General features: G+C 39.7%; 3 protein-coding genes across 7 annotated transcripts; 2 read left to right on the top strand and 1 right to left on the bottom strand.

Annotated features, from left to right (window-relative positions):
* Positions 1 to 6,363, top strand: LOC131668479 (helicostatins-like). 4 transcript variants are annotated; one of them, XR_009302272.1, is made up of 5 exons: positions 1 to 224; positions 4,529 to 4,771; positions 4,914 to 5,088; positions 5,457 to 5,651; positions 5,832 to 6,363. XR_009302272.1 is itself a non-coding variant. In XM_058942682.1 (5 exons), exons 2-4 carry the CDS (start codon positions 4,541 to 4,543, stop codon positions 5,597 to 5,599), a joined length of 549 nt encoding a protein of 182 aa, XP_058798665.1. In that variant the 5' UTR covers positions 1 to 224; positions 4,529 to 4,540; the 3' UTR covers positions 5,600 to 5,637; positions 5,832 to 6,363. The 4 variants fall into 4 exon arrangements, 3 of the variants coding, with proteins under 3 accessions (XP_058798665.1, XP_058798664.1, XP_058798666.1); XM_058942682.1 differs by having other exon boundaries at positions 5,457 to 5,637; XM_058942681.1 differs by having other exon boundaries at positions 5,457 to 6,363.
* A 141-nt stretch (positions 6,364 to 6,504) lies between these two features.
* On the top strand, positions 6,505 to 9,500 carry LOC131668533 (protein amnionless). The gene is made up of 6 exons (XM_058942809.1): positions 6,505 to 6,783; positions 7,008 to 7,315; positions 7,378 to 7,504; positions 7,580 to 7,814; positions 7,878 to 8,031; positions 9,134 to 9,500. Exons 1-6 carry the CDS (start codon positions 6,505 to 6,507, stop codon positions 9,456 to 9,458), a joined length of 1,428 nt encoding a protein of 475 aa, XP_058798792.1. The 3' UTR covers positions 9,459 to 9,500.
* Positions 9,501 to 10,470: 970 nt separating this feature from the next.
* On the bottom strand, positions 10,471 to 23,340 carry LOC131668495 (cyclic AMP response element-binding protein A). Of its 2 annotated transcripts, none has more exons than XM_058942717.1 (7): positions 23,295 to 23,340; positions 19,860 to 20,116; positions 15,255 to 15,534; positions 13,408 to 13,769; positions 12,844 to 13,134; positions 12,604 to 12,747; positions 10,471 to 12,515 (listed from the first exon to the last, which is right to left on the bottom strand). In XM_058942717.1, the coding sequence occupies exons 2-7, from the start codon at positions 19,932 to 19,934 to the stop codon at positions 12,336 to 12,338; spliced, it is 1,332 nt and encodes a 443-aa protein (XP_058798700.1). In that variant the 5' UTR covers positions 19,935 to 20,116; positions 23,295 to 23,340; the 3' UTR covers positions 10,471 to 12,335. The 2 variants fall into 2 exon arrangements, with proteins under 2 accessions (XP_058798700.1, XP_058798699.1); XM_058942716.1 differs by lacking the exon at positions 23,295 to 23,340 and adding an exon at positions 21,148 to 21,715.
* Between the last annotated feature and the right edge of the window lie 9 nt (positions 23,341 to 23,349).

Here is a 23,349-nt window from a genome sequence, read left to right on the forward strand (position 1 = left end):
GCGCTTGGTGACGAATTTTCGTAATTTCGCCGACGAGCGGGACAACACAAAGTACAAGAGCGAAGGAGTATTGAGGAAACGAGACAGGAGTATAAGTATTGGTAAAGTGTGAGCTGGCCTCGCTGCCAGCAACAAGTGACTTTACCATCGACGATCTTATACCTACACGCATCAGCAATCGCCTAATCGCCGCTTTGTAGCTGTTGTTGTCGGCGATTTTTAAGGTACCTTTCGACACCTATCTATGCATTTCAATTTTCCTAATGTGTAATACTTTTATTTCATTACAGTATTTTCTTATTATTTTTATTATTTCTTTTTCTTTTTTTTTTGTTGGAGGGGGCAATTGTTTTCTCAATGTGAAGTTCTTATCTTTGAATGTTTAACTTGCGAAAATCCATTTCCTTTTATTCAGTAATCACTAAAATAAAAAAAAGAAAAAAAAACGGCATAAATTACGTTTAATTTTAATTACGACTTATGTATCAGAATTTGTTCGAAAGTTAAGAGAGTTACTTAGTTACGAGAGATTCCATAAAAGAAGGATTTTTTAATTGCATTTCTTTACTAGTACATAGAAATAATCTCATAGATTTTTCAAAGTGTGTGAGATTTAGTACGTGTTTTTGTATATTTGTAATTTAATTAAACTCGCTGTAAATTGGCAGTAACACTTGGTTCATCTTTCTAATTTGTTTTACTTTTAGACAAAGGTGATATTAGACTAAATAAAACATTATTGCTGTTCACAATAAACATTATCAAAGATCCATAAATGACATCTTGTCATAAGATATTGATTCCGTCACTTCCGTGTGATTAGACATTTTATGTGATTGAATTCGCAGTGTCGTAGTTTATAGAAGTTCTATTTTCAAATATCTGTGTAAGTTTTGTTTCATTATTGAATATGAATGATACTTTGTTAGTTTGAATTTGAATCAAACAAATGAAAGTTTACACTTGATTAAGAAAAACAAAATTATTTTGGATAATCAATGAAATAGATACTAAATATTTTGAAAATCGCTTATTTAAAAATGAATGATTGTAAGACTCGTGAGTATTTATGCTTTTCGTTGAAAATAACCACAATAATGGATTGAAGATAAAAGATTTGAAAATCCAACGTAATTTGTGAGCTATTGGGTGACGGCTTATTAACTAACCGCTGTCGGTATTTGCGGAAAGTCCGTAAAACGCAAGATGACGTATTCTAGGCAGACAATGATGGCTGCACTTTTATACAAATACAAAATCAAGGATTTCTTTGATTTTGACTCACGGAATTTCAATGCTTTTCCTGCAAAGCGACAATAATAAGGAGAGACTTATTTCTAAAATAGTAATCAGGTAAACTGTGATAATAATTTTCAAAAATAAACAACCATCGCTTTCAATCAATGCTTTCGCGCAAAATAGAACAACTGACGTATCGCCAAGTCCCATCCACGTAATCCATCATATCAGTCTAATACATATGATAAGTACAAGTAAAAGTATAAGCCAACGACTTTTGTGCGTAAACTTTTCCAAGTATTGTGCCGCAGCGGCTGATATGATGGGAATTCTGGTTACGGCAAATTGAAAAGTTTTGAAAGATCAAACAACACATCGGTATTAACCCTACTGTAGCTAAGCGACTGGGGTGTAATTATATCTAAAACCTGTGACTATTACATCGTCAAATCAACACTATCGCGCTGGTCGCTCACCTTATCCGAGGACATATAGTGTAATTACTTCATACATTGGGAAAAAAAGCATTTGCAATGTGCGCGCCTGCGTCACACCTTCGAGTGACAAGCCGATAGTCGTCTAAGGATTATTACTAGAAATCTACCAGTCATCTACATATCTACGCGCACACCAAGTTGCAATTTCATTTCACGGGTTGTCAGTCGCCTACGGAGAATATCGGATCGACGTTAATTTCATAACCGATCCTTACGTGCAGTATGCCTAATAAAAATATACACCTTTACCTTTCCATTGTTGAGGTTCATGGAAATTGATCATTTTTTTCCTGTGGCGAAGGTTCGGGAGATTATATTATCTTAGCGTCATACATTTATATCTATATACATTGTCAACTGAAAGAAATATTTGACAATAATATAGTTACTTGATTATTTTATGTACTACAAAAGCATAATGTATGCGTGTGAAAATTGTTCAAGTTTACGACAAAATTTTTCGCGTGATCCGATAAACACTGATGTTCAATTGATTCATAAACAAGACAGTATGTTACAATTCAAGACAGTATGTTACGTTTTGATTCATAAACATATTTTATTTAATCAACAATATGGCAAAAGATCGTCGAAGCTCACGCTACGGATTTATTCGTTATTAAAAGCTCTATATTTTATTTTTACGTAGTATGGAAACTTCAATTTCTATTTGAGGCAAAATATTATAATAACTTATGAAAAGGATTGTCAATATCACTTAAAAAATCATTTTAGTTGATTAATGAAGAAATATACCCCAATGACTAGAGAAAAAAATAACAAGTAGCTAAGATCAGTGTTTCTCTCTCGTAATAAAAATCTATTCTCTTGCCCCATACGACTACCTTCCAAACTTTAGAAAGGCCTAATAACATGTATAAGATGGAAATTTTCACGATATATAATTTTAGACCAATATTCAGTTGCACAGATGTCATCTCAACCATCTTCTCATAAAGAGCTAATAATATATCAATGCCAAACGTTTGCTTAAATTAAATTACTTATGTTGGCATAAATTACATAATGTTATGTAATTGATATGAAATAACAGAAAATTTTTGGTTGTGAATATAAAAACTTGAAAAAATGAAATATAAGTAAGCTGCGATATTTCCAAAAAAGTCTAATCAAAATTTTACAAGTAATTTGGATAATGGCGAAGAGAGACTTGATTTTGACCTTTTTATTTTTTCGTTTATTAATGAACTTTACTACAACTACACAGTAAAATCTTAGAGGCGTACACGCAGGTATCCACACAAAAATATGTGACACTAATAAAAGCGGTAAACGAATCAAATTTTACGATCATACTACTAACAGAAAATTGATATGCCGATATAAACAGAAAAACATCAGTTCGTTTTGAAATTACTTTCCACTCTCTTACTATATTTGTAACTGTGTTAAGCACAGGATTTGAGGATTTCATTTTCAATGACACCTTAACATTTTTAAAAACAATAAGGGATACATTCAAAGCATTTATTTTATCGCCGAGTAATATATTTTTCTAAAAACCCATTGAGCTACGATATAATTTTGGTGAAAGCGGAAACCTACGAGATGGCAATGCTTTCTGATCTGGTACTAGAGTGACGGCCAGCTGAGACATAATTTCATAAAAGGATCGTATCTCGCGAGGAAACGTAAGATAGTAACTATACAAGCACAAATTCGATTTTTTTTAGCAATAACTTTTTTTAAGTATATTTATTGTAACGTGTAACACTTTTTAATAAATACTATCAATTAATAGGGTAGAGTTTAAATTTATAATTTGTAAAAAAATTTATAGTTAAATATGAAATACTTATAACTGGAAAATTACACCATACATTATTAAAGCCCGTAGGTTTATTTCTGAAATAAATACTGCTACGATGAATTTGCAATAAAAGATTATTTTGAAAGTCAATAATATCATATTATTCATTTAAAAGATCCTCTTTCATATGGAAATTGCAATTTTAATTATAAAACGTAAGAATATTTCTGTACATATTGGCAAATTGATAGCTTACATAGAACGATTTGACATAGTTATCCTCTATAAACACTCTTCTTTATCCCGATGCTGGAAAAAAAGGTTAAAAAATAGCATAGAACGCCTGAGGGATATTTACCAGTTAAGAGGCCTGGCTTTGAAGAGTCTCTTCTAACGTATAATGCGAAATTTTGCTGTAGAGAGAGTAGAAAAGATACAACTATTTTTTTTAATGTTTTTGTTCGATCAATATTGAGTTGCTGATGTTATCCTTTACAAATTTTTTAATCTATTTGCAACCTGAGTGGTTAATACAAGACCTTATATATATATATATATATATATATATATATATATATATATATATATATATATATATATTAAATAGAAAGTTCAATGCTATGAGAAGTTTGACGAAGAAAAATAAGTGTAGTTAAAACTTCACAACGGTGACGTGGTGATAACATTCATATTTTATATTTCAGATTTTGTGCTGGCTTGTAAGGTTCTACATCTCGCGCGATATGATATAATAACGAAAGTTTTTGATGAAAAATTTTATGTAAGCGCCGTAGAATACAAGTTAATTCGCTATTCAAGTTCAACTGACATTAAAACTAGCCACGTACTTGATTCATAAAAATGATAGTAGTTAACAGATACTTTCTCCATACATAAATTGTCATATACTTTTTTCTACCTACGTGGTATAGCATTAGAATTTGAAAATTTACAAATGACTTGTTTACTTTGAACTTAGCTATAGTGGCGAATAGCGAATAGTTCTTTTGAATGATTTCAGGATAATAGAACGATGAAGTCGACGACAACGGCACATTTGATTTTGCTGTGCACGTTGAGCATCCTACACGGCTGGACATCTGCGATAGAAGATTCAGTATCGTCACATGATGGTGCTTATTCAGATCCTAGAGAGCAATCAGTTGGAGGGAAAAGAGCTTACGAATATCGCTCGGAATACAAAAGACTACCACTATTTCAATTTGGTCTAGGCAAGCGTATGGCACCGAGTTACGAAGAAAAGGTTTGTGATCGTCAAATATTCATCCACACATTCATTCGCTAAATGAACTGATGTCATCTGAAGTATTATCAAATTAAATAAGAAAGATTCCAATCATAAAATGTTCTGCGCGACAAAAGCGAAAAAGTTTACCTTCTTACAGAGAGCAAAACCATTAAGTTTCGGTTTGGGCAAAAGAAAGCCAAGCTGCGTGTTTGTTCTTGGAAAAAAAAGTGACTACGACGAAGATGGTTATTCAGATGAGCTATACGACAATTCGCCTTTCGAGGCTTACGTGCAGGATAAACGGACTGAGAGCAGCTTTGCTTTTGGTTTGGGTAAGGATCACTAAAGTTTTAATGCTGCTCATGCTAATCGTATTTTACATGCTTGAATGGATCAAAAAAGTTTGTGATTTACTTGCAACATATCTACAGCATAGATGCATTAGTTTGAATCTATCATTAGCCTTAGAGCAATAGAAAATAGAAAGATATAGAAAGAAAAAGAAAGATAATTGTAGAAATATCATTCTTATACCTTTTTATAAGCATAAATATTGCATATTAGAAAATCTGTCAAAACTGTGGAATAGCAGCACGCGCCTAGACGCGTAATTTGTCAATTTTGCACGCCTTCGTGTCACAAGCAATCAACATCACATCTCGCCAATATACTCAAGTGTTCTCCATCTCATCATATACAGGGAAGCGAGGTGGTGGAGAGAGAAACGTCAACGACTGGTTGCACAAAAAGAGGCTTGCGAGAAAGTACGCCAAAGCTGATTTTCCATTTGGTTTAGGCAAACGTAACTACGAGCATGAAGACGGCAATGGGTTTTTTGCATAAACAAGGAATTCTGATATTTCGTTGAGAACGTACAGAGAGTGAGAGAATCAACGTATGGTTGCTAATTACCAAAGCTAATTGTTGTTCTATTGAGCATCATAATTTATTTATTTATTTAATAATTCACTAGTCATACGTGTATACTTAAAAATTATTTGTTCATTCATTGCAAAGGAGAGAAGAGAAAGTCTGCGATTGTAGTACAAAAAAAAATTTTTTTTGCACATTTCAGAGACATACGTACCGTCGTGTTTTTATGCGAATTGGTGGATGCTTTTACGCTGATGTGCCATAATATACGCACAGGCTCGCATGTTCTGAATTGGAGTGTCGATCGAGTAACGTGCACGATAGCTACTGCTATGTAGTAATAAAAAAGAATGTAAATGTATTATTTGTTTATTTATTTATTATTCCAGCATCTCGCTGCCATTACAGAGTGTAGTTGCGCGTTTTACGTTCTACAAGCTTTATGAATTTTCGTTAATGGTACTTGTCGAATTAAATGTTATTTTACGATAAAATCCACTTTAGATCAATTTGCATTACAAATTCCATTGGCTGATCACCTTTTACATGATGTTATGAGGGCATAAAATATCAATAAAATTGCAGTACATTATAGAACACTTGAGATCGTAAATTAGATAAGATGTACTACATTTTTTTTTCAATTGGTCTTATTTCGATTACAAATCGCTTTCTCCACAATGAAAATGTATATTTAGAAATTAATTGATTGAATAAAGAAAAATTCCAATACAGATTGACAAACTTATCTGATTATTGCCCACACATATTTAAGTTTTTTTCGAATACTCGAGTTGTCAACCTACGAAGTAAATGATATTTGATACTTGGACGTAAACGCCCCCTTGACTCTAGTCACTTAGTCAGTTGTGAACATGGAGCTCCGTTGTAAAGTTATCGTTTTATTGACGACAATAATAAGCTTTAAAGAAGTCCACGGTGCAGTGAAAAAATGGACTGGCGATTGGATTGTAGATTGGGAGAATCCAAACAACTGGCTCGAAGGTCGAGTACCGGAATCAGATGATTTTATAGTATTTCCGGCGGAGATGCGACATGCTGTTGGGCTTCCAAATACCAGACACTTTCGATTTAGCGGAATTCAATTTCCAGCTAACGGATTCGTAGCTCTGCCTGAAAATGGCCGTCTTATCGTTAGTATCAAACGTTTTGTTATACTTAAACTTTTCTTTTTGATTCCACAATAACCAAATGCATGATTATGACATTTTTTCCATCGTCAGAATGATTAAATTCATTCTACGTTTTATTGACATATTTTATTGTGATATTCATCATTTCATATGAATACAATAAATCTGTGAAAGCCTCAAAATTCTATTCTTTTGTCAATATAATAAATGAACTAATTAACTAGATAAGCTCCATGAGCTCTGATCAAAGCATTGAATCGCGCTGGCGTTGGGAGATGACGTTCTTGTGGGTAGAGCCGCGCATGTGGAACGTAACGAATGAAGCAGTACCGTATCTGGAAAGATTACCTTGCCAAAACGATATCGTAGTTCTGCCTAAAAAATCAGAAGTGTTTAGTGTACGACTACCAGCTTCCAGAAACCTTGAAGTTCAGTCAGTAAGATTAGCCGATAAGAATACAAGTCTTACAAGGTGGGAATGGAGCGAGATGAGAGATCGAACAGAATTTCTCGATAGTAGGTTTACCATCGAGTGAGTACAATCTCGACCTTTTGTGGAAAATTAATTACTCACTTGAACATTTTTATGTGTAGATATAGTCCGATTAATGGGTGCGAAAATTGTCCTTGCCAGGAAGGCGATATAACTCAGTATTGGGAGGAGATATGCGACGTCGTGCGACCCAGATGTGAAATTCCAGCTTGCGAATATCCTTTGACGGTTATATTTCTCTAGAATAAATGAAGAAAATTACTTGTTGACAAAAATTAATTGTTTGCGAATAAATATGAACAGGTAGAGGGTCACTGTTGCTATTACTGCGGAGGTAGAATCACACTTTCAGCGAAGGCTCTGCTTAGCGCTGCGCGTAAAATAACAGACAGAGTACTCAGTTCTTTCTCGACGTCGGTCTACTGGCATACGAGAATCACATCTACAGGTCATAAAGAAATACTCGTTACAGAGCGAAATCGATATGCAGGCGTCGATGTCATCTTGGCTCTTGATGAGCTCAAAACTGCTCTTAAAGGTAATTTTTAACCAAAACAAATCATATTTACTACAACAATAGTATACTATTTGTGTTTTACAGAGCAATCGATAGAGATACTACTTATTGAAAATTCGGGCGATCCACTTGACGATAATCGACTGGCGTATGCTTTGGGTCCATTCTTGGGTGGATTTCTAGCAATAATATGTCTAACATTACTCATCTGCATTTTATTTGGCTATTCATTCTCACAGTAAGTATAGCGAATAAAACATTTTAAGGATTCACGGCAAAAGTTTCATGCGTCGAGGGAAAGTAATGAAAGCTCGCAAGTAGAGAATAAACGCGGAACTCTTGATATACGAGACATTTTCTCGCATGGGACTTGCATATCTATAGCTAGAAAAAGCAAATGAAAGCGCTAATTACGTACATCACGGAAAACGTTCGATTTCCTGTTGTGAAATGAGCTTTCTATCAGCGTGCTTCAACATTTAGTTGATGTATACGTATTTTCAATTTACGTAATCGTGATGTCTTGTCGAAGAAAACTTTCTCATTCAATAACGCAGTCTAAAAAGCATTTCCAAACATCTATAAAAAGGTATATCTTCCAAAAATAAATCAAATATCGCCAAGCCTGCAAAATTATCAAATTGTCTTTTGGATAACTTTAAATCTCCTACGAGTTCACATAACGGAAAAACGTTAGTATCAATATATGTGTGTATGTACCAAATCATCCATCTTTAAAAAGATAGAGGGTATCGAATCAGCCTATTAAACAAACCTGGTGTGCGCAACCGACCCTGTACGAAAAATAAGATTGGATTTATTTTAATTTCAGAATATAACGGCTGAGATTGCAGCTCGCGTTACGTTTATTTGTCATTTTTCTCCGGCGAGTTAAAGTTTCGAGTTTCCGAATATCGCGCGTTCACGTTTTAATTAATTCGTGCGCACAGCTAAACTGAGTGTTTATTATTTCATATTCCAGAATGGCGCCTTGCGAAATGCCGTGAACTCAGGTTCGGCTTTTCAGGGACATATGTGACGCTAATTATTCTTCATTGCAGTGTAGTTGACCTAGTTGAGATTTGCATTGACACTGACAACGTTTCATTATTACTCACTTTATTTGTAAAATAATTTTTTGCTTATTTTGACTTCAAAAAAATGTTGTTGAAAAGGCCATCAGCACTTGAACTTGAAAGAACGACTATTACGTTAAAAGAAGTGCTGTAATTAATTAAACGTTGACAATCCGTAAACAGCCATTAATTCTCCATGTCCATTAAAAGTGCATTTATTCCCGTGACTTTATAGTAATAAACACTCTAATTTCACAATTACAGAATATGGGAAGCTACTCAAGAAATTTTTACAGTTATATTCTTAGATAAGCGAGTAAACGGCAGTAATTATATTAGAAAGAAATCATTTTCTTTTGCACGTTTTGAGAACGTATCTGAAGGCAATGTCCATCTCGGCGAGGAAACTCATCATCCGATTACTAGCGGTGAGAGATTTGAAAATCCACTGTATAGATCGATCAAAAGAAGCAAAGGTCAAGACAAGAAATCACTTGACTTGCAGAAGCCAGTCAGTTTGGCGGCATTGCAACGGACTTCTGAGTCAGATAATACTGAGGAAATTGAGATGGATATTGAAAATTTGTGAAAATATAATTATTTTGGATTTGTAATAGTGTTGTTTAGCTTTCTATATGGTAAATTTAATGTAAACTGATTCCTTAAATTACATAAGTTGATAACGTGGATTTAAAACAAATTCCTCGAGAAAGCGAAATTTTTCTCATACAAAAATGATAAAAATCCATTGTTCTCTCTCTAAAATTTATTTTGTTTTATTTTGTTATGTCTAAAGAGAATAACTTCATCTTTTCCTTCGGCATCCTGCTTTACCGGCTTTGCTCCTCATGCATAAAATTAAGAATTAATTTATTTACCATTAGCTTTTACAATTAAAAAAATTATAAATTACCCATTTTTTTATCTAGTTATATTAAAGCATAATTTATGCAATATGTTAAAAAATGATCTATCGGTTTTCAAGGACTTTCTTCTAAATATATAAAAAATTCAGTTAAAATGAAAAATAAAAAAAAGATCGCTAATTCTACATCCGTTGACCCGTAAAACATAAACGACACAAAGGGTAAACTCGACAAAGATCGTCCGTCGATCGTGCAATGGTAAACAATCAAGAAAAGCTCATTTTGATTAAGCGTCTCGAAGTCAACTACTCCTTTTCTAGTCCCCTTTAATCAGGATAGATCCTCCGCGTGCTATTTCTGTAGTTGTCGTTCGATTCATTCTGCAAACGTCTCCGATAGTTTTCATTGACATTAATTGAAGATCATTGCTGCCTTCGAATCGCAATTGTAGTGTTCACCAATACAATGTTAATTTGAAAATGAAACATGTCCGATGATAATCAATTTATTTATATTAAAAATCATTTCGTAATCGGTTAACTGCATACATTTGAGTAGCGTAGTTAAAAACCGTGTTTGTTTTTTAATTATTTAATAAGTGACTTTATGATCATCCATTACGTAAGAGTTTACTAAAATAGTACAATTCTTTTGAATATTACGATTATATCTGGATCAACAAAAAATGGGTTCAGGATTTAAATAAAAATAAAACGAACGTCATATTAAGCCACACGATTTTTATTTTTTTTATTGTCAGACAACACCCAGTCAATCTATTCAGTGAGGTATGTATGCGAAAGTTGTAGTATGTTGCTATGACAATCATTTACTCGCTTAAGCATACATGCAGCAAAAATAACTCTTTGAAAACATATAAAATGTCGTTAACAGATTCTTAATTAACCTTTGAAAGTTTTCGCATAATATACACAATTTAATATTCACCTCGCATACGGCTTATAGTAATAATATACTTTTTCTCCGTTTCTTCTTCTTTTAAATCATCTCTCGCTCTTATAGTATATAAATAAAATATTTAACATTTATGACGCGCATATGAGCGACGCGTGCTTGGACGCTTTGGGTACACGCGTTCTTCTTTGAGAAAAGAAAAAAAATTATCGTTTAATGCGATAGTTTACAACAAGTAACACAAAACAACACGACTTGTAATTTTGTTTAGATCGGAAAATTGATGATATAACCACTCATATATCTTTCTGTTCTGCATATATATTTTATATACGTTCATATAAAATATATATAAGTGCTATGCTATAACATGTACGTAAAGTGAAATATATTATGTATATGAAATATATCTTTAAAATGCGGCGCAAATATAATTTTACATTTTATAAAATCTCGTTATAGAATATATGATTTATCTTTTTCTTTATGTATATTCATTTCGTCTTTTGCTCTCAAAAAACAAACAACAAATTAAGTCTTTAAGATTGTAGATTGTATACTATTAGCATCAGCCCTGTTTTAAAACAAAAAATCATAACTATTCGAAAAACTTTGTCAAATGCTTAGTTAAAATATAGAAATGAAAGATCAATGCATTTTTCCTGACACAATTACGTGGAAAAAAGATGTACACATAAATACCGAATGATAAAAATATCAAAAAGCTTTGTTTGCATAAATATCTTTATATAATGTTGTACACCGAGATCTTCGATATAGATTATGTGGACAGGAAAATTGACAAAATTTGAACAGTTAGAATTATATTTAATATGAAGCTTATATTCTTGTCTCTATTCTGTTTTTCCGTCAAGAAAAAAGTAAACAAGTAATTAAATGCGTTTTTTTTTAATCACACAATCGTTAATCGTAAAATTAATAGTAAAGAAGGAATGAATAAATGGATGATGTGTAAAGATGAAACAATATCAATAAAACAATGATAATCACTTTTGCACGACTCCCGGGCGATTTGGCAACAGTCCATTATCAAGACATTAATGACGACGTGAGTTTGTTGGTCGCGCAGCAAAACTAGGGCTATATTATAAGGCATGACTCGATAAGAATGTTTCAACACTCGTTGCCTTGTATATAACTTCTCAAACTCTCTATGTACATCATTTCTGTATTATACTTTGAACAGCAACATTTTCTTTTAACATCTGTCGATCATCAACAAAAAATGCTTGGATCATTTTGAGACAAGAGAAAAGAAAAAGAAAAAAGTTTTACGCTTAGCACTAAGAAAAAATTTAATAACGGACGTCCCTTTTTTTTCTATATCATCTTTACGTATAAATTGTAGCGCACGTAAGAGCATACCTTGCGGACCCTTAAATCCCTAACTAATAAAAACGCCATGTATGGCAAGAGAAAAAAAGAAAGAGTTTTACTCGCCGTTCTGTTTCTCTTTTTTTTTTTTTTCTTTTTTTTTTTTGTTATTTGTTTTTTAGGTCCTTTAATAAGAAACGTACATTCTCTTTGGGGCGGCAGGTACGCACACGTTTACTACTACGAAGGCCACAAAACAAGTCTGTATACGATTATTATCGTATCAGTACAAGCTCACAAGCACCGTCGGGGGCTGCTCTTTTTTATTTTCATGTTATCTAGGAAGACTTTCACTTTCGTTGGATCAACGCTTGCAAGCGTTGCAGCTCCTTCATAAGCTGACGGTTGGTATTCTCCAGGGTGGACAACTTTTCTCGATAGGTGCTGTTCTCGTTTGTTAGAAGCGTTACTCGCCTCTCGAGACCGTCCATGTACTCTTTCTTCTTCCTACGAGACTCTTGGGCGGATATCTGCACGAGAATGGCAATGTTTTGCTTAGATGAGTATCGGCATTAACTCAAGATTCAAATTCAAAAGAGAAAATATTAGTATGTAGACCTTGTTCTTTATTTTTCTGCGTACTTTCTTTAGGGACTTCTCTTCCTGCTTGGTGAGGGGCAATTTCGTTGGCACGGGATATCCTTCGGCTATCAGTGTCCTCTTTTCTTCTTCGGTCAACACGAGGATGCCCGTGGAACCCTTCTAGTGTGGTGAAGGAAATTGACGGATCAAAAGTGAGTTTGTAAAACAATATCTAGCCGTTGAGCAAGACGAATCAGGAAAGCTGAGGTATCTTACCGGCTGGCAGGAAATCAGTGGAGTATGTATCGGCTGACGCGTGCTAGTGGCATGTTGGCCTATAGTGCCACTGGCTGTGACATATAGCCTTGGCTGTAGAAAGCCACGGAGATTTTGTACGTGAACAGAGCCATGAGAATCCCTTCGCTCGGGCGAACACGAGGCCGAGACCGTACCCTCGCTATCCGAGCTTGCGCTACTTGGTGGGGTTGGTGGCAATTCTTGGTTTGACGTCTGATCAACAGCGTCGTCCTCGCAACCCATCACGTGATAATCCTCGACTTTGAATTCCTACAAATTTGACACTCTGTAGACTCAAGCTCGCGATGTTGTTGTTCAGCTGGCTTCCTATATACCGAGACACTTCGATAATGATGTTTACGATTTTATCGCGGGCAAAAAGCTACAACGCATGCTTCGAATGACGTTCGCCTGGCCGATTGGATTACAAACTACATGGCTTTGCTTAATCCAAAGTGATATTGTTGAGCGAGATAAAGAAATTATGCTCCCAAAATTTTCACTCGAAAAAATATGCGACGCGTGCAAGCAAACGTGTCTCACCATCGGCATCTCCTCTTCGTCTTCTTCGCTGTCACTACTCTGCGAGTTAGCGAAAGCAGCAAGGTGTATACTGTGAGGCGATATAGCAACGGTGTTCTTCTCCTCGAGAAGCATGGCAGGATCGGAGGCGCAAGGACTGCAAGGGGCGCTAAGTGGTTCACCTTTGACGGCCGAGCAATTGACTACTGTTGTTGCCTCGTTTGTCTCCTCATCTCCGGCAGCATCGGCAGTTTCTCGCTCTTCTTGCTGCCTGACATTGCATTCCGTCGTATGAAAAGGTTCCGGCGTCGAGCGCAATGAATCTCTACCAGATGCCGTGTTCATCGAGATTGCTGGGAAACACTCCTCCTCCATGTCCGTCACTGCAATACAACGCATGCACACGCGTTTAGTCATGACCTATAGCCCGCAAGTGATTCATAGGAACTTTCGAAATCGCGCGATCATTTCAGCCGCGGGATATGAATTTATATATAGGCTGCGATAATGGCACGATCGTTAGATTATTGTAAAATGCAGCATTCGGTTTTCTTACAATGCATCTGCGGGCAACGAGCTGCGTCGCGTGTCATCGACGATTATTTAGTGCGTATTTGCTGTTGTATTGTTACTCATATTTTTGCTGTTCCCATTTTCACACTGGAAATTGAGCACAGCGATCGTTTTCGTTATCAACACTGGTAATTTTGTATGCATCATGTAACACAACCTTATTTATTTTAAAAATAACCGGTTCGACGCGTCACGCTATTACTAAATTGATTATTTAACCAGCGTGTGCAATGTTTGTATGTTGGTAAGTTTTAACTTAGAAATCGAGGTTTACTCGCACGCAGACAGATAGACATTTAATCAAGTTCGCCTGTTTACTCAATCTCCCGAAGATTATCGAGCAAATCGATAATGATCTATCGACCAAAAAATTCCTTCCAAGTCCACGATGTATTGTAAGAGGCCCGACTTCAATTATCACACTGTCGATTGAATATTATATTTTCTGGAGATACATGTGACCTTGTAGAAAATAACAGCGGAGGAGGATCGATTAGATATCGATCATTTTTTCAAGTGACTTTCTATACACGTACGTGATTTGTACTCTGACTCTTTCATCGAAGAAAGCGACGAGAAAGCTTTTTTCCTTGTTATATTTTATTTGAATAGAATTCAATTGATAGTAACAATTTAGATCTTTTGTAAATACTTGTACTGTAAACTTTCAAAAAACTGAAATTTTTACGTTTTATTGATAAAGTCTAATTTAATTTTTGAGACTTTATATTCACAAAATAAGTATTTATAAACCGTCTCGCATAAGGTATTTAACTGTGAACATTGACTATACAAATAGAATAGAAAGTATCTCGTAAAATTTTCAATTAACCATTGAATATTATATCTAGGAAAATTTCAGGAAGCAATAAAGAATATTATAATGCTAAGCCTACATTAATATTGACTTGAACCTCTACAATATTAGAATTATTATAACATCAATGCGTAAGCTTTTCTCGTAGGTAACGACGTGCTAACAAGGTAAATATACGCAAAATTACGCAAGTCAGCTACTGGTATTAATGTAAATATATATCGTATAACACTGACAGCCTACTTGCTTCAAAATACTATACCGCGTTTTCTTTCTAATAAATCATGGCAAGAATTCACGATCGAAAAAAAAGCATTGCTTGCATCACAGAAAATTAATAGAATTGGATAGTCTAATGGAAAAAATCGTTTCTCATACTAAAATATACAACGTGTTACAACCACTCAAACTAATTTTAAAGGATTGCCCGTCTGAAATTGTTACTCAAGAGTTTCCCGCATTGATAAAGTAGACTCACCGTCGATCCTGCTAGTTTCACTAGTGGAACAGACAATCTGATGGTGTGGCTGTTTAATCTTCTGTACCCTGACCGCTGGTCCATTGCTCTCGACATTTGTTCGCGGTGGACTGGACGCCAGTAAGCTGTAGCTGTGCTCGTTTTTAATTGGTTTTGGTCCACCCAGTGCGGCATCGGTCATCAGTCGATCTCGAAGTACAACCCCACCACAAGATGACTTGTCACGGAGTCCCATTATCCAATCGTCTTCTTTGCACATCAACACATCTTGACCAAGGCTCTAACAACAAGAGTCAAACAATTCCAACGCGTTAATATTACTTTGGGTCGCAGTTGCTAGCGGGACTTCGGAATTCCAGTGTGGAAGTATGTATGCACATGTGTGCCTGTTGAGCGCGCGTCGTCTCTTTTGTCGTTATGGTTGCTTTCGTGAATCGGTAATTTGCCGGTAATGTGTTACGCGTAACTATGTAATTTGCGGTTCTTATTAGAGGAAATGATTGGTGAACATTTCCTCTACGTTTGTTTAACGAATTTTATGAAACGTATAATCGGATCAGAGGAGAAATGATTTTCTGCTCGATCAGAGTTGTGTGATTTTACAGAGGTGACGAAATGCCAATTACAGGAATCGACACACAGGCGCAATCGAAGGAACGTTGTTCACCGAAAATAGAAAGATCACTTGGTCGAAAAATGTCCGCGCATTATTTGTTTATTTAGCGCCTGAAGTGGCAAAAAGAGCAGTAGGAAATAATTGACGTAGATAAAATGAAAAAATAAATGCCGAGGCGCAGGCATAGCAGGCGAGAGAAAGAAAGAGCAGTGGGGCGGGGGGTGGCAGGGGGGGCAGGCTTTTCGCAATAGCCGCTCGCGAGCGGTTGAGTCATGTTGCGCCTTTCGCGCTCGTTTCCTTTCCGCCGACGTTGTCGGAAAGAGTCTCGTATTCCAGCACACTATGCCTATTCAGCATTTTAATGCGGTATTTTGTCGTCCTTCAGCGCGCCTCGCCAAAAAACTCCAACGTCTACACAGCGACAGGTTGCCAACTCACTACTCGTGGGCATAGCGATAAAGCGATAAATCGTTGGTTGAAAGTGGCCGCGCGGAGAGGAGAGAAAAAAAATTTTCCGATCACAGTTAGTTTTGGTACCCGGCGAACGCAGGCTACATCGAGAGGTCAAGGACCGCGCGGTCAAGTTGAAGGTCTTCGCGTGCGTGCCGCACCGCTTGCTTTGCTTCAGCGTCGCTGCTTTGCTGTGGCTGCCGAAGTGAGTTGCGCGGCGAAACGTTCCTTTTCTTACGTACGTGCACATGCACATGTATACCAGTTCCCGCGAGCAGAGCTTTCGGAACATCGACTTTTTATATGTACGCAGTGCGCGTGAGACCGGTTACGCCCAGCCGCCGATCCTTCCTTCTTCTTTTTATGGTAATTTTCGCCTGTGCGAGCTGTCGAATCAAAATTTTTACCGAACGTGTCGTTTGCTGGAGGACAGGTTGCCTAAAAAGCTTTTGCTCGCCTTGAGAATTGAGAATGTGGAAATACAAACTCATTAGTTTTGGAGAAAAAAATGCCAGCAGCTTCTCGGCAGCTTCTCACAGTGGCTATGAAAACGGTTTTTCGAACGTTCGTAATAGCCTCGTAGAAAGTGCCTAATGATAGTCTCAGCTCGAGATAAGAGCAGCGCTACACCACAGAAATAAAGCGACACTTTCTCCGCGCGCTATCGCGCGGCGGCGTGAAACCTTTTTTGGTCACTCTTGTTGTACCTCCTATCAACTGGACCCTGCAGAGGCTTACTCTTGTGCAGCAGGTTCCCGGCCCAGAAGCGAGCATCCGCCGGAAACGCCATCATCCTCCTCTCCTCCTCCTCCTCCTCCTCCTCCTCCTCCTTTCACTCGCTCAATTTTTTTCGCTTCTGCCATTTTCTAGCGACAAATTTCCCTAAAACTAAGAAAGTCATTTCACTTTGCGGCTGTGACCTCGGCGACTTTTAATCAAAAGCTTGCCGATTCAATTAAAGGAAGCTTATACAATTGCCGGGTGTTGATAAACATTACTGGATTATTGCGGTACGATCCATGGCTAGAACAAATTCTCTCTTGCGTCGAGGTTACCAAAAAAGTCTCGACAAGAGGAGCAGAGGAAGAAGGAGTTCTTTCACCCTAGCATCAAGGCAACAAATAAAACTAACGCGCTAGGACTCTATTTGGGCGGAAGTCAAGAGAGGGAGAGAGAGAGTGGAGAAGCGTTCAAGCTGAGCGCGAGTCACAGGCAGGTGCTTTGCCCGGAGTTACGAAAAAAGGTGAACGTCCTCCTCGTCGCGGCATGCCATTGTCGAGATAGACGTATAAAAGAGGGGGGGCTGAGCCTCGACAGCCGAAACGCTGAAACATCGTGAATAGAGGAGTGGGAACGAAACGCATTCCAATAAGGGAGCCGGCATGACAGCTTTTCCACGACGATTTTTCTTGAAAAAGATCCAGCTTCGAAGGGAATACAAGACGCAGGTGTGTATATGCGAGGGATTTTTATATGCGGTGTGAAACTGGTTTATGTAGACCGAGGGACCTGACCAAACGATTTTCGGACGCCTCGCCTCGCCTCGAAAGAGAGAGAGAGAGAGAGAGAGAGAGAGAGAGAAAGATGGCCGCGCTACCGGTTTGTAAACGTCTCGTTGTTGGTCATAGAGGGGCGCCGATGCCAGCCACGCCTGGCAAACATCGCAATTCTCGGGCTTTATACGTGTATTGATCAATTGAAGGAAAGGATGATGTAATTTTTAGTCGTGATGCAACTGCTAATTTAGAAAGTGTACGCAGCGCTGATAGGAGATATCAGCTAAAAAAACGTTTTAATCGCGGAAAGCGTATGTGCGTCGAAATGAACGTGGCGATAAGGATGGGTGATGTTGGGACTAGAAAAAATATGAAACCCCCTTTGAATTTGGATTTTGAACGGTCGGCGAGGTAACTTCTGAAAGAGAATAATTAGCTTGAGGCTACTATGTTGTGGAAGTAGAATGCGTTTACTTTTCATTGCTTTTTAACGTGTTTGCAGATAAATTATCTATAGTTGCGCATTGTTTCTCTCCAATCGCCTACGAGCATTCTTCTCTCGACCTTCGGAAAAGTAGCGTTCACGAATGTCCTGATAAAAATACAAATTACAATTCCGCAACATTAACAGAAAACCAGCAGTTCGTTCGACGTCCGCGGAACATAGGCGAGGGGAAAGCTCCGCGTCACCGCGTCACACGTGCGACCTTGGAGTGTCGTTGTATTTTTTCCCCCTGCGCTGAAAAAACTAGACTCTGCTTCACCGATACATAAAAATCCTCGCGTTGCGATGGTATGCGCGCGATGCATTGCTCGAGCTCAAGGCCGCGACGACGGAGCAGCAGCTCGCCACCACTTGGCTTCTACCATGCACACCTATGTGTGTGTGTGTGTGTATGTATACACGACGCCTACATAACTGTAAAGAGCCGGCGTGGGTTAACTGTAACGCCTTTGCACGCACGCGTTGTAGCCAAAGACACTGCGTGTAATGCCACACTTCTTGCTTTTTCCACTTGGACATTTGTGTTGCCAATGATCGAAGAAAGCCGGAAGGATGTGCGTCCATACGAAGTCCATATGAAGTTATTGATTTATCGGCTGCTCGTAGAGCTCGGTCATGACGCAATATTTACTTACACCAGCTAAAATGCCTGTTTACGCGGTGTCAAATGGCGCGGATATCCCCCTTTCCGAAAAAAGCTCCAATGATCAAAAGAGAACTTTATCTTGTACGTTTATTCGTGACAATGCGCGGGCAAACGAAAAGTCGCGTATAAAATATGATTTTTCGTTATTTTTTCGAATCGTCTACGTGTGTCGCAAAATGAAGAGCCGTTTTTATAAATCGTATGTAGATAAAATGTAGCTTCAGACCTGAATCATTCTCTTTTTTTCTTTTTGTTTGTTTTCTTGATAAGCTTCTGGCTCGCGTAAGATCAATTAATTATCCGTCGTCGGTTTTTCGCATAATATTAGCGGTGACTAGAGACGCACGTAGTACTTATCGCAGGCAGCTTCCGATGGATTGTTCACGAGAGCTTTATTATTTATCGTGCTCGGAAGCGGAAAAGCTGCTGCGTCGTGTTTTATCGACGATTCGTTGCGATAGCCTGGCGACAACTTCGCCTAAGTTTCTTGTTTATTTGCTCACAATAGCACGTTGCGTGCAAAAGCTACAGACCGCCAAGTCCGAAAAGAAGAATAATCGTTTGTTCTATTTCCAAAGCTGCCGAAGGCCGACGGCTAGAAGCGGGTCATTGCTGCGTTATATTCGCGCTCGCGATAAGGAGTCAGCTAAGAGCAAAGCACCTGTGCAAAGCTATCACCATGTTCATGCTGTATCGATCGACGACGCGAGCAATGAATGTTTTATCGAGGCGCCTCGTCTCCGCAGTCATGAATAACGCTGAACAATAAAAAAGTGTAACGCACCGCGCGAGCTTTCCTCGATTTATTTTAGACCTCTTATCTCGCCAACTGTACGAATACGTTGCGCAGGGCTTACAAGTGGAAGTTCACGCAAAATCTACATGAACTTACCGTGTCGACAAAGTAGGAGTAGTCCCCCCAAAGTTCCTTGAGGTCGCTTGTCCCAGCGTCATAATACTCCATCATCCTTTGCTCTGTCTATGACTCTTGAAAAGCTCCGCTCACACGGCCAATGTAACCGGCTTCTTCCCTCCCGTCCTCTCCTTGCTTCTTGACTTTCAATCGTCGCTCAACGGCGGTCTTTCTCGGATTGTTTCAACAGCGGCAGTAGCGCAGCATCGTGGGGAGAGAGAGAGAGAGCCCTTTCACTGCAATGTGCACATACGACATACACGATGACACTGGCGTGCCGAGAAAAAGGGGGTTACGAGGGTTCTAGAGCGGGGGTTTTTGTCATAATTTATAACCAGCGAATACAGAGGTTCGCGCGGATTCGATCGCGGCCTACTTTTGCACAGCAGGCACGTGTGCGCACCGGTAGACCGGTCAATGGACTTGCAGGCTCGTATCCCTTTAAATTGGCGACAAGGCTCTCATCCAGATGGCCAGCGCCTGCGAGTCGTCTCTCGCCAGCAAGCACAGCGCGGCGGAATGGAGATAAGCCAGCTCGTAATGCTATAAAGATAGAAGGCGGAAAAGACGCTCGACCTTAATTCAAAGCGTCAAGTTTGAGCTGATTATCGCGCAGAGACTGTTAACCCGTTTCCATTTGTGCCGCGAGCGCGCAGAGATCCACTTGCACGCGAATCAATAACAATTGGCAACGACGATCTTGCTCGCATGCATATAAGACTCGGCGAGCGCGCTCGCTGAAAATAGACCGCGAAGCGGAAGCAGCGCGTCGCTCGGGCGCTGTGCATCGCGCGCGCGCGCGCGCGACTGTGACGACGCTGGAAAGAAGAAAAGGCTGCGCGAAAAAAACCGGTTGGGCTCTCGTGCTCGGCGCCGGCGGGGCTCGCCTTCTCGCGCGGATCCGCGTCGAAAGTACAACATCTGGAACGAGAGATCGCAAGCACGTGCTTTACTCCTTTTTCGCACACAGGGCACTCGCATCGCGCACGGCAATAACAAGCTCGCCAGGCTCTGTTTGCAAACAATCGATTAGCCGTCGTCACTGGTACTGCGTCGGCCGTCGCCTCGCATGCGCACGGGGACAATGGGCGTCGATAGGGGTTGACCGGTCGGAGGCGCTCGGGGCTCGGGCGCAAGCACGGCGCCAATCACCAAACATATGCATCCGCGGCAGCTGCGGAGCGCGCGCGCGCGCGCGCACACGTGATCGTGCGCGGACCAGCGAAGGCAGGAAAGCAATGTTGTGCTGCCATATGGGCGACGTTACCTGTGACGCTTGCGCTTCGCCGAATCGCCGGCAAACGTGCGAGCTCGAAGCACTCTCTTGGCAGCGTCGATCACAACACACTCGCGCGACCGAGGAGCACTGGGCGTTGTCCTTTTCGAATTTTTCGCGGCGGCTCGGAAAACAAGCCGCGGCGGACGCGCGCGCCTGTGTGATGCGCGTGAGAAGTGGGAGGCGAGCCGCCAGCGGCGAGGAGCAGCAACAACGGCGAGCGAGCAGCGACGGTCGATCGTTCGACAACGGCGAAGCCTCAGCTCCGAACGCACGTGGGACTACGGCCGCACTGAACCAGCTCTAACTCGCACTTCAGTCTTTGTCGTCGGTTCCTGGCGCTGCTTGCCGCGGCGCTTTGCCTCAGCGGCCCACGGCTGCTATGATTGCGCACACGACGGAGCGGAGAGAAAATGCCGAGCCGCCGAGTCGCTCGACCAACCAACGCGAACCACCTGTTACTAGCGGAGACTTGCTGTGGCGTTCAAAGCGCCTCCATACGGCCGTGCGCCTCGACGACGACTCTGTGTACTGCTACTGTATCGATCTCCATGTGGCCGCTACGCTATGCTTGCGCCGTGCCGCCTGCATGCCGGCTCTTTCCGCCTCTCTCTCACGCTGCGTCTCTGCGTCTCTGCGAGTCCGCGAGCCGCGAGCCGCGAGCCGCGGGATGCACGGGGAAAACGCCCCCCAACGGCAGCGCCATGCTCGCGAGCCCGTGGACTGCCCGTGAACAAGATCATGCGCCTTTTCGTGTGCGTGTGCTTTCTCATCGCGAGATGCGGGTTGGCTCAGACTAGGGGCACGTTCGCGAGCCTCGCATATGGCACTGACGAAACTTTCAACGAGTAAGCTCTGCAGGCGCTTCTCAAGAGAACGATTTACATGGCTTTCACCGAGAATTGCATTGCTGTCTGCTGACCAGGCCGCTGCAGTTGTGCACGCGGAGACAGATTTACGCAATCTCGATTCTCATGATTTTTCCGCGGTGCTTGTCTCTTTTCTCCACGCATGGTCGACACGTGCGCTCGCCATTTTCTTCCCACTCTCAATGTGTTCCGCTGAAATCGTCCCGAAAACTATTTCCCTTATTGTGTTGCTTGATATTAGCGGTCGGCCTGCCGTTCTTAGTGCTTTGCAATCGAGTTGGAAACTAGAAGAACTGGCAGAACTGATTGCAGAATCTTGATTAGTGATAAAGTGGGTCAAATTGCTCCGAAATCATTTTCCAACATCACGCGCGTTTCTCGCTTTTCGAATTATATTCAAATGATTTTTCTGCCCTTTTATAAGTAGGCTACCGCAGGCAAAAAGTTAAAAATCAAAAAGTGAACGGTAAGAATTTCGTTGCTTCAAAGTCATCCTCGAGTGAAAGTACGAATACCGCTATTTTTTTCCGGTGGCAGTAACACGAATGATCATTGTAATAATTATACATCGACACGTAAGGCACAGCGAAAAATTTTCCCGAACGATCAGCATTTTCATTGAAAAACAGATGGGCAAAAGCGTCTACAGTTCTGCAGACTAAACACACGTACGGCAGCAATCGTAAGCAGGCGCGTCTGCTCGAGAGGATCTCTGTTTATAATTCGCTCTGACAAAAGAGTTGATGATGTCTAATTCCAAAAAATACCACACTTTTGATGCAAGTATTATATACGGGTATACATAGTAGAGATGATCGTAAATGCGGGTCAGCATGCTGTCAGGAAAGATAATCTGAATTTTTACGCGGCTCGGCCGAGCCACAAGGGGCGTGTGCCCGCCCATCTTTACAAGTCGTAAGGTTTCGAATACAGATTTAATGTAACAAAACAGAAGCTACTGCCTGCTAAGTACCTCGAAAATGGGCTTTTTAACGAGCAGATATTATCAAAATTATGACAAGATATCGATACTATGATTCACAAAACGACGTTGCTGGATGTTAATGTTAAAATAAACTGCAATTAGAAATCGTTGGTAGTGATTGTATTTGTAAACGACGACTGCTAATTATATAGTAAGCTAGAAGTAAATATGCTTTCGTCATAGCACTTGCCAACGTATAGGTTGAATAAAGTTAAAACTACTTCGCATTTATGCTAATTCAACTTCAACAATGATTAATGTTTTGTGAATGAGGCAGTATTTACCTGAGATAATAGTGATATCTTCTATTTATCGAAAAAAAGATCAACAAGAAAATGT

This window comes from Phymastichus coffea, unplaced genomic scaffold (genome assembly GCF_024137745.1).
Source record: "Phymastichus coffea isolate CEN01 unplaced genomic scaffold, Cenicafe_Pcof_1.1 PCOF00078, whole genome shotgun sequence".
NCBI lineage: Eukaryota > Metazoa > Arthropoda > Insecta > Hymenoptera > Eulophidae > Phymastichus > Phymastichus coffea.